We start from the raw sequence: 15499 nt of genomic DNA, 5'->3' as shown, positions 1-15499 counted from the left end.
TTCGGGAAACAGTTATAGCATACCTAATGAAAGGATTTCTGTTTGCCCACTTTTCTACCAGTAAAGTCCCAGTGGGAATTATATTTGTAATGGCCAGAAGATGACTCAGTATATTGTTATACCAGATATCTTTTCGCTGTTTCATTCTTTCTTATCTTAGTCAACGATGACTTTAGTACCAACTCTGAAGACCTCTTTGTATTGGCACTTACGTATGTCTGTGGATCTCTGTAGTGGAATGTCTTATCATGTCTTCTTTTATACAGTAGTTCTTGAGTAAAATGAAGTCTACAGTGAGTTTTTTTTAAGACTATCTGTGTGAAAGGCCATCCAAGAGGAAATGTGCTGATTGATGTACAGGGTGATAGCCAGGAATCCTGTGTTGGGACCACATGGTTTCCCTTATCAGACCTCTGCACAGCTTTCAGCTTCCTGCAACAGAGACTGGAGTATTCCGCTTTCCTGTTGTTGTTGTCCAGATAACTTCCTTTGACTTCTTCCTCTGGAGCCCTAGTGCTTCCTACCATCCCATAGAACAACAGTAAGCTGACCATGCTGCTTCATCACATCCACATAAACTAGGAATTATGAATTTATGAATGAATTTGTTTTTTCTTCTTATGCCCCTCCCTGTCCTCCATCCACCTCAATGTTTTCTTTCCTTCTTATTCCCCTCCCCTGCTTCCTACGACCTCAATATTAGTGCTAATTTTGGAAAAGATCTAGAGAATTCACCTTTTCACCCGGACAATTGTATTTATTTACCAATCATTGATCTTCTCAGTCTCCATAGAACTTGAATTTAGGCCATTGTTTAAGGGTCATTTTATTTCTGGAGCTTGGCATAGATTTTATTAACATCTAGTTATGTTTCCTTCCTTGTAGACTTTATCATGCAGGGAAAAATCCCTATAGTTGTTCCAAGTGGAGAAATATTACTGACCATTACGGAGGGAATGTAATTGAGACGCCAGATATTCGTACTGACATCATTGAAGGAAAACTAAAGGTGGGATTATATTTTTCATCTACATGAAATCAACTGTAACATTTACTAAAAGGCAATGAAATATGCTCAATATCTGGTTAATAAAAAATACAATTTTCAGAATTTTGACACAGATATTTTTTACATTTTTGAATTTTCACTTAAATGAAAAAATAAAAATTCTGCTCATTAAAATCACACACAGCTTTCTATTACTTGATAAGGTATTCTCAGAAAGACCTTTGAAACTATTGTAAAAGTGACAATGTTTCTTCATACTTATGAAGATCTTAAAGGGATCCTGTTAGCAGTTTTGGCCGCTATAAGATGCGGCTACCACCTTTCAGGGCTGATATACAGCATTCTATAATGCTGTAGATAAACCTCCAACCTGACCTGAAAGATAAGAAAAATACGTTTTATCATACTCACCCAGGGAGTAGTCCGATCCGATGGGTGTCGTAAGTTCGGGTCCGGCGCCTCCCAACTTCTTATAATCGCCGCCCTCCTGCTTGCTTCATCACTCCCGGCATCATGCTCCTGTGCAGGCGTACTTAGCTGCCCTGTTGATAGCAGAGCAAAGTACTGCAGTGTGCAGGCACTGGGCCTCTCTGACCTTTCCTGGCGCCTGTGCACTGCAGTACTTTCCTCTGCCCTCAACCGGGCAGATAAGTATGCCTGTGCAGGAGCCATAAAGCAAGCAGGAGAGTGGAGATCAAAAGAAGATGAGAGGCCCGAACCTGCGACACCCATCAGACCATACCACACCGGACCGCCCCCCAGAAATGTATAATAAAACTTATTTTTCCTATCTTTCAGGTCCTTTTGGGGGCTTATCTACAGCATTATGGAATGATGTAGATAAGCCCTGAAAGGCAGCAGCCATATCTTATAGTGGCCAAACCTGGTGACGGTTGACTTTAAGCACATGGCTCGGAGGTTTTGTGGTTATTTACGGCTCTGTATTTGGAGCTTCTGGGACTTCATGCTCCAATGTGCAATGCCCTGCTGTGTGCTCTTCTTCCTACATTGCACTACCTTCATATTATTAAGAGAATATTTTTTTCTGACAGTGCTTCTTTAAGACGTCTTAATACCACATGGCAAATATTCTTTTGTTTTTTATTTTTTTATTTTAGACTATAAGCAAGCTGCTTATTTCATTAGCTCATGTATCTGCTGTCTACAAGTGCACCGCCACTAACCAGGCTGGGAGCGATGAACACATCATTCCTTTCCATGTGACACGTAAGTTAAATAAACTTTTACATTGAAGTTTATTTTTTACCTTGATACAGGTTAAAATGATTTGTTCATCTTGAGTTTTTTTTTTAGTTAAGACTAGTTATAGTCGTAGCTGCTTTACGAGTCTCGCTGGTTAGATCGGTTGTCCAGTAAAAACAGTTTATCGTCTAACTAAAGGATAGGTAATTACTTGCTGTTGCAGATCAATTGTTTCCCACCGATGAGATCCCACCAATCGGTTGAACAAGAACTTAAATTCCCGATGAGGAACTTTTATCACTGTTAAAAAATGTAGCAGAAAATTGTATGTCGGCCCTCTGCTACAATTGTTCTCTACCGGGTTAACAAAATTGATTGCAATGCTCAGCAACACTATAGGGAATGAAGTGCAGGTTACACAAGCGCACTTCCACTCCATTATAGTATGGTTAAAAGTTCCCCTTTCAGCAGATCAGTGCGGGTTTCAGTGGTCAGTCCTCCAGTGATCAAGAAGTTGTTACCTATCCTATGAGTATTCTATGGATATGGATATCCTGTGGATAGGTAATAGCTTATTTTCACTGGAAAAGCCCTTTAAGTTTGGAAAGAGCGATTTATCACTACTCAGGTATTAGATGTTTTCTACACATGGCTTTGTGACGCAAACACTAGCCTTTGGGGAAGATCACCAATGGTTCGCAAATTCAGGTTTTCCTGTACAATGAGAGAAACAACAACATAGTAACATACTTCTTTGTTATTTTAGGGGGCATTGATGTCCACATGCACCCAAGGGGCAGACTCACTGAGCATGTTAATGTGACTTTAAAATGTATTGCTGATAAGTCCACCTATGGAAGTTTAACGTGGTTCAAGAGGAAGGCTCCTGGAGCAAGTAACTGGTCCCTGCACACTTGTGGAAATCTCACCAACCTCATTAAAATGAATCACTCTACATTGGATATCAATGGAGAATACATGACCTTGGAGCTGACTCTGCATAATATCTCCTTGGATGACCAAGGTCACTATGACTGTGTAGCTCAGGAGAAGAAAACCATGCGGAAGGGCTGTTTCACTACTGTATTAACTATTCATGGTAAGGGAAACATCATTCTAGCAGATCACAGATTTTTTTTTTCAGAAATGTAAAAAAATGAATTTTTTTCTTTGTATTAGGCTTGTTAAATTTTCTGAAGAGAAAAGTACAAAAACAGCATGTTTGCAGGCATTTGTTAAACTATGAAGACAATGAGTTCTATTAGGGGCTCATGCTCACGGCTGTATTTTCAGTACGAGTGCAATCCGACAAAACATTCCGGTCAGAGGAAAAAAATTGCTGCATGCACTCGGATCACATCTGAATGCAGTCCAATTTTCAAGGACTGACAAAATGGAGATCTTCTCCGTATCCGAGAGAATCGGATCGCACTGTGCTCACACTCTAAGCAGAGTTTGATCAGAGTATCAATTGCATAATTGACCCGATTTTCTCGGATGAGAAAATACACGGTCATCTGCACCTGCCCTAAAAATGCTTCAGCAGGCAGGGTAGCACCCAATGGGGCATCTGCCTCATGTTTCCAAAAGTCATAGCCACCTGAGGGGTGAAAGAGCAGCAATACTGAGATGACCAGTGTTTAAAAAAAAAAGAAAAATGGTTTACAAAATACAAGGCAATATACCGTATATACTCATGTATAAGCCGAGTTTTTATCACTTTTTTTTTGTACTGAAAACTCCCTCCTCGGCTTATACACAAGTCATTGTCCCAGAATCCGGCGGGGGAGGGGGAGTGGTGAAGCAGCGGGTCACAGGAGGCAGGAGCTGGTGGCTGCAGCTGTAAATGTGCCCACTGCTAAAGAGAAATGAATGTTCACTGCACTGGCAATAAATATTCATTTCTTTTACAGCACGCAGCACAGTTACAGCTGCAGCCTCCGGCTTCCAGCAGTTGTAAAAAAAACCCTCCTACTTACCTTTCCTGCGCACCCTGGTAGCATCTTGTTCCAGCTTTCAGCTGCTCCTGCAGCCGAGCGATCACGTGTTCCTGCTGATCGCTTGGCCACAGGAGCTGCTGGAAGCTGGAACAAGATGCTGCCAGGGCATGCAGGGAAGGTAAGTAGGAAGTTTTATTTATGCTTTTATCATGGGGGGGGTCATGCATACAAGGAAAGGGATGAGGAACCATGCATACCAGGACAGGGATGAGGAGCCATGCATACAAGAATACCAATAATGAGCCATGCGTAAAAGAATAGGGATATAAAGCCATGCATACCAGGACAGGGAATAGGAACAATGCATACCAGGATGGGGATGAGGAACCATGCACACAAGATTAGGGATGAGGAGCCATGCATACCAGGACAGGGATGAGGAGCCATGCATACAAGAATACCAATAATGAGCCATGCATAAAAGAATAAAAAGAATAGGGATATAAAGCCATGCATACCAGGACAGGGAATAGGAACCATGCATACCAGGATGGGGATGAGGAACCATGCATACAAGATTATGGATGAGGAGCCATGCATACCAGGACAGGGTTGGGGAGCCATTCATACAAGGATGGGAATAAGGAGCCATGTATACAAAGATAGGGGATAAGGAGCAATGCATACAAGGATATAGGGATGAAGAACCATCATACCAGGATGGGGATGCGGAGACAATGCATACCCGGCTTATACTCGAATCAATATGTTTTCCCAATTTTTCGTGGCAAAATTAGGTGCCTTGACTTATACTTGGGTAGACTTAAACACGAGTATATACAGTAGCTTACTAAAAGAAACCATTTTCAGCTCCTCACCTGATAAGATAAGATCTCTGCTTATTTCAGTGAATTGCAGCATTCTTCTTTACATTCAGAGGTTGAAAACCAGTTCTAATCATGATCTGCACACGTATGTGCACAACTAAATGTAAATAAGTAAATCAGTGCACATTGTCAGGACCGGTTTACAAACAGGTAAATGTTCATTTACTGACTATTTGTACTCTGGGTCAATTGATGTCACTTTTCCTTGATGCTGCTCCTAAACCTCAAGCAGAGGTTTTGTATATAGTGTGGATTTGAAAATCACACTGCAGTACAAATTATGATTTAATGACATAAGTCAGAACACCCTATGTCACAACCGATCAGTGAAACATGCTAATATATGAAGATGGGACACAAACATTTAACACATCCATATACAAACTGATATATGGTTCACTTCGCTTTTCAACATCTAACATTTCAGAAGCAAGTTTAATAATAAATTGTTATATGCATTCACTGTTTCATAATATTTTATTATTTTAACAGCCCAAAAGCATCCAATTATTCATGATGACCTGAAGAACCAGACCACCAATGTCAGTGAGACTATGGAGGTGCGCTGCCTCGCCACTGGATTACCAGAGCCACAAATTCTATGGTTTAAAAATTCTGATGCTTTGATTGGAGATTCAGGTACTGATCTTTTCCTTTGTCTTTGAAATACAAAATACATTTTTCATATTTATCTCCATTTATTTCTGTTGTATTTACCTATTCTATAGGACTGTATAATTTTGTATCCACTCCTTGTTGCAATTAATTACATTCCACTATGTTTTTCACCATATATCAGTTCACTCACACATCACTGTATTCTTCTTCACAGGTATTATTTTAAAAGATCAGAACAGAACATTGACCATACAGCGCGTTAGAAAGCAAGATGAAGGATATTATTCCTGCCGAGCCTGCAATGAGTTGGGTTGTGCAGAAGCTGGAATGTACTTTACAGTATATGGTAACTACACTCAATACCCACCCAAAAATAATGAATAACTCAAATGTTATTATTGCCTATCAACCTCAAAGTTACAATGAGTCAAGAGGTAGAACACATGTATGACTACTGCTTAATTTAAACAGGAGACATAGTACTCCCATTCTTTTGATCAAAATATCTAATAAAAAATATAATAAAAGTGAGTGAGTGCCAGATTCTTTGATAGTTTGAATGTATGGAGTGGTGTCCTTCCGGGCACCCATCCACACAGAGTGGGGTTTATTCTTGTCCTGCATTCTTTTGCTCAGTGCGGGTCCTACCTGTGTGATCGTCTACATTCATATATTGATTCCCTATTTAGATAATTGCTAGGACATGTCATTTATGTATGATAAGTTACAACCATTGTAATGCCTCCACTTAATTGGCAACATGTTTAAAGGGAACCTGTCAGCTGTTTTGGCTGCTATAAGATGCGGCCGCTGCCTTTCAGGGCTTATCTACAGCATTCTAGAATGCTCAGTCCGACCTGAAAGATAAGAAAAATAAGTTTTATTATACACCCCCCCCGGGGGGGCAGTCTGGTGCGGTCCGGTCCAATGGGTGTCGCAGGTCCGGTTCTGGTGCCTCCCATCTTCTTGCGACGCTGCCCTCCTGCTTGCTTAATCGCTCCCCGGCATCGCGCTCCTGCGCAGGCGTGCTTATCTGTTGAGGCAGATAAGTTGAAGGCAGTCCCATCATTTGAAGAGCTCCAAAAAAATAATTTCCAATAAGCACCAAATGAAGAGATTTGTAAAAATAACTGCAACTTAAAACAATTATTCCCTAAAAGCAATTATTTTCCTATGGTGGGTTGTAAAGTGAATGGTAGAGCGTGATAGCTAATAAGGATACCTTCCCCATGCAAGTTGCCAAGGTGTGTCCCTATCAGGGAATGGCAGCATTAAATAAGCACTGTGGCCCAACCCCCAAGTCACATTTCAATAATCTGTGTAAAACATATGGAAAGTTCGAATTGACGTAAAAATCAGAAAACTAGCTAAACCAGCGACGATAGCTTAGAAAAAAGGTGCAAATCGTTTGATAAATTTGATGAAAATTAAAAAGTCACTAATAGGTATTCACACCAAAAAACTGTCGAAAATGCAATAACGAATCTGATCCTGTGTAGCCAAGTATAATTTTAAACTCGATAATATTTCAACAAAAAAGGCAGTTATAGTTTTTCCTCTCTTTATGGATTGGATAATGACTGCAAACAACAGGATGTATATAAAGCTTCAATGTAGAGAATCCAGTTAGGGCTCCGTCACACATAGCGACTCACCAGCAATCCCGACAACGATATCAACGTGTCAGGATCGCTGGTGAGTCGCTACATGATCGCTGCTGAGCAGTCAAACAAATAGCTTCACCAGTGATCAGGACCAGCGACGACGAGCGCGCGGCGTCGCTGTATACTTTAGTTACCAGCGCCCTGATGCAGGGAGCTGGTAACTAAGGTACACACCAGGTTTCTAAGGGACATGCGTCACGTAGAAACTCGATGTGTACCTTAGTTACCAGCTTCCTGCATCAGCGCGCTGGTAACTAAGGTACACAGAGGGTTTCTAAGCACAGCGCAGTGTTTAGAAACTCTGCATTTACCTTAGTTACCAGCTGATCGCTGGTCTCCCGCCTGTGACACGCAGCGATGCGTGCTGGCCAGCGGGAGACCAGCGACCAAAAAAATGTCCAGGGCTTTCCTACAGCGATTAGCGATACCGGCAGGGGGGGCTCATGAGATCGCTGTTACATCACAAAACTTGTGACTCAGTAGCGATCTCGCTAGCGAGATCGCTATGTGTGATGGGGCCCTTAGTTTTGAGTGTTGTACCATGAACTTGGGATTTTTCTCCTCCCTGGGGCCCCAGTAACCCTTTCTTAGTAAGGCTTAATGCAGCAATAGACTTTTTTCACCTACAGAAGAAAAGCTCTAATGAACCAACAAAGCAGCAGGCCTAATTTTCCTCAGTAATCCTACTTGCTGGAGATTAATGGACTGTGCTTGATTACTTTACAGCTATCCTAAAACTGTGAGCCGACATGAACTGTCAAATGTTCAATTGTTTCCCTCCAGACTCAGAAGAGAAAACAAATCTGGAACTCATTATTCTGGTTGGCACCGGTGTGATCGCCCTGTTCTTTTGGTTGCTTCTCGTAATCATCCTTCGGACCGTAAAAAGGGTAATGAATCAAGTTTCTCTACTGTCCCATTTATTTGTCTGACATGACAAATGAAAACTGATGGGGGGCCTTTTGTTTCACTTTCTTCCCATTGTACTAATGTCAACAGACACATTTTCCCTTTCAATGACATAAAACTCTTGCATGGTTTACTAAGTATGTATTAATTTGATTTTAATTGCAATTGCCCATAAAGGAAAACATTCCAGGGCATTCTTTGCTTGCTATGAGCAGAAAATTAATTATGATCCGTGTGAACAGCTTTAGGGCTGGAGATCTGAACTGTAGGGGCCTGCTGGTCCTCTTTTACATTGGAGAGCATTTGAGTATTTCTTATTTATAAAAGTGTCTCGAACGTTATCTTTTTTTTTCCAGCCCAATGAAGAGGAACTCAAGGCTGGCTACTTGTCAATCATTATGGATCCTAGTGAGGTTCCACTTGATGAACAATGTGAAAGACTTCTCTATGACACAATGAAATGGGAGTTCCCAAGAGAACGGCTTAAACTAGGTACCTCCTGTGTTCATAACATGCTCCATCAATTCAACAGTTCATGGATAATAGACTAAGCTTTCATCTCTTAAGCATGGTGGAAGGATGGTCAAAATAATATACATATGTGTTTTATGCCTTCCATTACACAGGGAAACCTCTTGGGCGAGGAGCTTTTGGACAAGTTGTAGAAGCCGATGCTTTTGGAATTGATACCACCTCCACTTGCAAAACAGTGGCAGTGAAAATGTTAAAAGGTAAGTGAATAAAGTATTGTAGATCACTCGAAATAATAGACATATTTGTTTTATTGAATTTTTATTTTGCTATTTTTTGGTATTTTTTTTTGTTTTTTTTTTCACAGAAGGGGCAACTGACAGTGAATACAGGGCATTGATGTCAGAGCTAAAAATCCTTAGTCATATCGGTCACCACTTGAATGTAGTGAACTTGCTTGGAGCCTGCACCAAGCCAGGAGGTGAGCAACCCTCTTTCTCACACTAGGCAATGGGCTTTAGGACTTCTGGACTTAGGTCTTCTTTTGACTAAAAATGTTAGTGTCCAGGGTTCATTCACCACATTTTTGGAATTCTACTTTTAGTCAATAAAAATTGTTATTTCTATTTACCTTGTAATATACTGTCTTCAGCTTCACCTTTTTACAGTTATCTTCCCAGCCATAAATCAGAAACTTACAAGCAGAATTAAAAATCAAATTGGTAAATGTGAATTTGTTCTTCATATACTCTTCATTGCCTTCGTTCTAGGACCCTTAATGGTGATTGTTGAATTCTGCCGATTTGGAAATCTATCAACATATTTAAGAAGTAGAAGAAATGACTTTGTTCTTTACAAGGTTTGTGTACCCGACATGGTACCATGGTCTGATCAGATCTTCTAAATACAAGTCCTGTTTACATTCTTGAGAGCCTTAATCACATTGTGCTGCCTTGTTCTAATCTAAGTGCCTCTGTGCAGCCTTCCTGTCTCTGCTGTCTGCACTGATATGTAAGAAAGGAAACGCAACATGTAAGGTATATAGACAAGGTTACGGTCTACAGTCAGCGCGATTCATGCTGGGATTCTCTTCTTTTCATCATCCTGATGGACATATTGTACCTCCTTGGTGACTACATGGCATCTGTGATTAAACTTTTTCAGTTTAATACGAGGGTATTTTCGGCATTGTGTACTCTCTGGGAATGTCCTATTACATCATAGACCTACCCACTGTGTCCCTCTGACCAAGCCCTTCACTCCTTGCCTTAGTTAAATATTATCCAGCAATGTATTTCTATCTTGTTAGCATTTGTTATTTTATGACATTACATTATATGTAATTTCTAAACCTTGATCAAACTAGCCCAAGGGGAAGACTGTACCCCAAAGGTTATGGAGAAAAGGAATCACTTTTGTAGGTATTTTCTCTTCATGCTTCCATTGAGAGAAATATATATATGAAACTTTGTTTTCCATGCCTGGTGTTGCTTGGGTTGCACTAAGACCTCCTCACGCTGCGTTCTTCCTTGAAATCTTGCATCCCTCATACACTTTTCCATTGTAATGTTCACATCCACACCCTCCCTTCCTGTAAACTGTACAAAAATAGCATGGTGAGGTTAACAACCACAGCGGATCCACTGCTAGGACACGTCTTGCACATACTGTATATAGGCGAGCCTTACGGTCAGTTTTCCAGTATTGTACAAAGTATGACAATTTGGTAAATGGATTTCTATAAAATATACAGATAATAAATAGTATCTTGTGAATAAGGTTGCATTCATGAAAGTATGATGATATGCTTAGCTGATCACAAACAGGAACAGATTTATAGCAGTCTGTATCGCTGATCTCTCTCTCTCTCTCTATATATATATATATGTGTCTGTGTCTCATGAGACTTAAAATAATGTATGATTTTTTCCTTGCAGACCAAATCAGTTCGGTACAGACAGGCCAAGCATCATTACGTTGAAACTCCTAGGGATTTGAAGAAACGATTAGACAGCATTGCAAGCAGCCAGAGTTCAGCAAGTTCGGGATTTGCTGAAGAGAAGTCTCTTAGTGATGTTGAAGAAGAAGAAAGTAAGACTTTAATGTGTTATGTTGAGATAGATAGTATGCTGATCGCTGGTGAGCTGTCACATAGACAGCCCCTCCAGCGATCAGGACCAGCGAGCAAGCGTGGCTCTTAGTTACCCTCTGTTTACATTAGAAACCAGCGTCCAGCGTCGCTGATCGCTGGTCTCTCGCTGTCACACGCAGCGATACGCGCTGGCCAGCGGGAGACCAACGATCAAAAAACGGCCCAGGACGATGGAGCACGATCAGTGATACCCAGCAGGGGGGCCGGTCGCTGATCCCCGTCCCACACAGCGATATCGCTGGTGAGATCGCTGTGTGTGACGGGGCCTTTACTTTCATGGCCAGCACCGTTCTTGTGCTTTTCTCAGTGATGTCACCGCAAATAAGACCTGCTTGCTCACTCCTTACACTATATATGAGCCTGGAGTCCCTGTTATAATGAAAGTCTATGGCATCTCATAGATTTACATTGTAAAAGTCACTTCTGAGTCACACAGAGCACAGTGTGACCCAGAGAGTCTGCAGAGCGATGACGCCATTCAGAAGAGAAGAAGAACAGCGCTAGATCCCAGAGAGAGCAGCGATAGTTGAGTAGATTAAGTCCTGTTTCACATTTCCATTTGTTTCCATCAGTCAAAATCCGCCGTTTTGCAAAAAAAATGGATCCGCCAATTTTTTTTGGCGGATCCATTTTTTCCCCATTGACTTGCATTAGCGGCGGATTTGACGGATGATCCGTTTCTTTGACTGATCTGCCAAAATTTTGGCGTCCGCTGACTTGAGTGGACGGACAATGAAACGTTTTTTTGTCTGCACGGATCCGTATTTTTACACTGCGCATGCCCGGAAGAATTTCCTTGCCAGAAATTTTACCCTAAATCCTGTTCTGGCGGCAGAAAAAATTCTCTCTCTCTCTCCTTTTCCAGGCTGCGGTTCCTTTAAATTTCCCACTTCAGCGGATCCGTCAAAACAACAGTCCAGTGGCATACGTTGGTGTCACAACGGAAACGGATCTGTCTTTTGCATTTTTCACGGATTGCAACTGACCAAAAAAACGGAATGTGAAAGAGGCCTAACAGACTCGCACTGCATTCACCCACATACTCTCACATTAAAACAATAAAAATATTAGTGGGAGTGATTCTTTAATAGTTTTGTGACCAGATCATTATGTTTCATTGTTGAGTCTGTAGCAAGATAAAGGCTATCACATATATAACATGATTAAATCTTACACTGTGCAGTTGAAGAAATGTGCAAGAATCAGCTTTCCATGGAAGAACTCATCTCATACAGCTTCCAAGTGGCACGAGGCATGGAATACATGGCTTCACGGAGGGTATGCTTGATTTACATGTTATTGAAAGACATTCAGCCTGTATGATAGAAATGGACAGGTCATGATGGCAGACAATTTAATCCCATGTTCTTTAATTTGCAGTGTATTCACCGAGACCTGGCAGCTCGTAATATACTTCTGGGTGACAACAATGTGGTTAAGATCTGTGACTTTGGTTTGGCACGTGACGTGTACAAAGATCCTGACTATGTCCGGAAAGGAGATGTAAGTAAAATAGAGTCCGAGACTTAGCAGTTCATTTTTTTTTGTTAATCTTCAGGCTTCAATTATAATTATTATTATTATTCAATCTTCACTTTTCCTCTCCAAGGCTCGGCTTCCTCTTAAGTGGATGGCACCAGAGACTATCTTTGATAGAGTATATACAACACAAAGTGATGTTTGGTCCTTTGGGGTCCTGCTCTGGGAAATATTCTCATTAGGTGAGTCAGTTTTATACATTTTCTTTATCATATCAATCAGTTTCCAACATTTTGAATAATCTAAACGGTAGCATTTCATAGGATACATCTTTAAAATGTAACACTATTCCTGGAAGTATGGACATCACTACTTGGTCTAGAGTCTTGTCATAAACTGGACATACAGGAGACAAAAGGGAGCGATTTTTACCAACACTATGGTGTGATCAGCCACTATGTTTTTACTTCTGTGTTCATCATATCCTGTTACATTATACAAAAATTGGCATGTGAGTGATCTGATTTATATGTATGCTGCCTGATCTTACCAATACTGGGCTTGGCTGGAGAAACAGTATAATTGTTTAGGTCAGATACCATATTCTGCTTTCTGTACCTCATCTATGCAGTTTGAAGCCTGATACAAGTTCAGATCTATTGTGAGAGTGTCTCTCCATGTAATATAGGCTGGATATGAGGTCTGATATTATCCAGGGTGGTGCTATCATCACTTACTATTATGTATACGCATTGCTCTGATACTGTACTTACCTCTCTGTGTGTTTTCTTCTTTGTCTATTAAAATATTTTCTTATCCCTCTAAAATCCTTTTGTCCTGTCCTCTGAATATCTATATACAACCTCCTCCTTCCTGCTGTCTCTCACACTGAGATAAGCAAAGGAGAAGTATAAAGAGCTGTCAAGAAGACCAGTTCTGACAGTTTTGTAACATTTCTGCAAAGCTCTAGATATTTTAATGTATTAAAGTTGCTTAATTTTCCCTTTAGGAAGCAAATGAACAATAATAATAGCAAACTGGACTTTCTAATTACAGGAGGCTCTCCATATCCTGGAGTACAGATTGATGAAGACTTCTGCAGGCGATTGAAAGATGGAACAAGGATGAGAGCTCCCGATTACGCAACAGTGGAAATGTAAGTCCCCAGGACAGTGGCTGGAAAGTATGATTCATATGGCAGAGAACTGTTTTTCTCGTAGTGTGTCACTATTTACTGACATGGCTTTGTCATTTTAGATACCAGACAATGATTGACTGCTGGCAAGGAGATCCTCTGCATAGACCCACATTTTCGGAGCTGGTCGAACATCTTGGAAATGTCTTACAAGCTAATGTCCAATTGGTTAGTATTTGTTGGATAAAATAGTATAGATCTGAGGATTTCATGAAATAGATCATTGATAAAGTTTGTTCCCCCCTGTTTTTAAGGATGGAAAAGATTACATTCCAGTTACTGTGACTCTGAACGTTGAAGAAGATTCCGGACTATCTATGCCGACCTCACCTGCTTCCTGTGTGGAAGGAGAGGAAATATGCGATGCAAAATTCCATTATGATAACGCTGCTGGAATACGGTAATGACCTATTTATAAGCGTCATCCTCTACAACCACAGTATTACTCGTAAGACAATGCACTTCAATTAGAGATTTAAAATGGAAGCTGATTGTCATGTAAAGATTACCTAATAATGGTATATCGGATCGCCAAATAGATTGCATATATTTTTAAATATGATTGAAATTAAAGAAATACTTCAGGTTTTTTTCCCCTCTTTGCCTCCTTTTATATAGTACTTAAGTAAACGTAGTGCAGGTAATTTTTTGAGTGGGAGCTTGTCTTCCAAATCCATCAGCATCTTCTGCGTGAACTGGAAATCTTTAACTGCATTAATCTAAGTCTAGGGTTTATGGGGTAACATCTCTTGTGGTGAGTGACATGCATGTGTGAGGAGACATATAGGCCATGCAGTGCTCCTCTGGGAAATTAAATATGCAAATTGCCTCTTCAGAGAGGAAGGGGATTTGAATTTTAGGGATACCTACTGAAAGTAGCAATTCTAAAAGTTAATATCAACCCTCTAATGAGCCTTGCCACAGGACTTAAGTTAAAAGCCAAATCAGATACTGTATTTGCAGACACGTGTTTTGGGGTGTTGCTCCTCTTCAATGCAAAGCAAGAAATCTGATTTGGCTGTATGAAAGCCTCTGCCTGGGATATAAGGGTAAAGTTTCCCAATAAGGACTCTTAGAAGGAAAAGGGGACTTGAACTCTAGTGCAACCTACTGGATGCCAAAATCCCGTGGAGAGGCATTTACCTTAAACATGAGTCAAAAGCCTCTCATACAGTCAAATCAGATCTCTTGCTTTGCACTGATGAAATACAAACAACCCAAAACATTTGTCTGCAAATTAAGTATCTGGTTTGAATTTTATCCTATGTTATGTGGCAAAGCTGGTTAAAGGGTTGTACTTGACTTCTAGGATTGCTACAGCCTACAACTGGCATTAGAGTTTAAGTACTCTTTCTCTCTGTAGAGGCAACTTCTAAGAGTTTGGACATGCATAGTGAGACTTACTCAAAGTCCACAAAGAAGACCCTATACTACTTAGATGTGTGGGTCAAGCCTGGAACCGACATGATAATTTGCAATAAAATACCTGGTAAATAAATTACCGGCACTACTTGATGTAATTTACAAACAGAGGCAAGGATAATGCTTTTTGCCTGTGTGCTTATTTATGTGGAAAGGAAAATTATATAGTTTAAAAAATAACATTTTACTAAAAAAGAAAAGTTGAATTTGCTTTGAGATATGTAAAATGCTTTCAACATCTCTAACTTTAATTCTCTATTAATTGTCTTCAGGCAGGTCCAAAACGCAAGGAGAAATAGCCGACCTGTTAGTGTCAAGACATTTGACGATATACCTATAGAGGTCACAGTGCCCATAGAGGTAAGAAAAAGTCTTTGTCTCTCTTTGCACTATTCATCACTAAAATCAAATTAGTAATATTCTTGTTCATACTGTAGGATAACCAAACAGATAGTGGGATGATTCTTGCATCAGAAGAACTGAAAACTCTGGATAATACACAAGATGAAGCTCTGTTATTTAGGTAGACCATTTCTCAATTACTAAATGT

The 15499-nt window shown here is 40.4% G+C and overlaps 1 protein-coding gene across 1 annotated transcript in view; it reads left to right on the top strand.

Annotated features, from left to right (window-relative positions):
• The window catches only part of KDR (kinase insert domain receptor), a 36401-nt gene that overhangs the window by 17529 nt on the left and 3373 nt on the right, over positions 1-15499 (top strand). The window contains exons 11-29 of the mRNA XM_073583553.1: positions 886-1009; positions 2128-2236; positions 2979-3311; positions 5532-5678; positions 5872-6003; positions 8105-8211; positions 8587-8722; positions 8857-8961; positions 9069-9182; positions 9472-9560; positions 10639-10792; positions 12037-12131; positions 12234-12356; positions 12463-12574; positions 13389-13488; positions 13590-13695; positions 13782-13927; positions 15222-15309; positions 15387-15472. Of these exons, the coding sequence (XP_073439654.1) occupies positions 886-1009; positions 2128-2236; positions 2979-3311; positions 5532-5678; positions 5872-6003; positions 8105-8211; positions 8587-8722; positions 8857-8961; positions 9069-9182; positions 9472-9560; positions 10639-10792; positions 12037-12131; positions 12234-12356; positions 12463-12574; positions 13389-13488; positions 13590-13695; positions 13782-13927; positions 15222-15309; positions 15387-15472 (2406 nt within the window). The remainder of the gene's footprint in view (positions 1-885; positions 1010-2127; positions 2237-2978; positions 3312-5531; positions 5679-5871; positions 6004-8104; positions 8212-8586; positions 8723-8856; positions 8962-9068; positions 9183-9471; positions 9561-10638; positions 10793-12036; positions 12132-12233; positions 12357-12462; positions 12575-13388; positions 13489-13589; positions 13696-13781; positions 13928-15221; positions 15310-15386; positions 15473-15499) is intronic.

This window comes from Dendrobates tinctorius, unplaced genomic scaffold (assembly GCF_039654945.1).
Source record: "Dendrobates tinctorius isolate UK_male_01 unplaced genomic scaffold, ASM3965494v1 ptg000079l, whole genome shotgun sequence".
Classification (NCBI taxonomy): Eukaryota; Metazoa; Chordata; class Amphibia; order Anura; family Dendrobatidae; genus Dendrobates; species Dendrobates tinctorius.
Note: the sequence above shows the minus strand (reverse complement) of the source record. Positions and strands in the feature narration are given on the sequence as shown.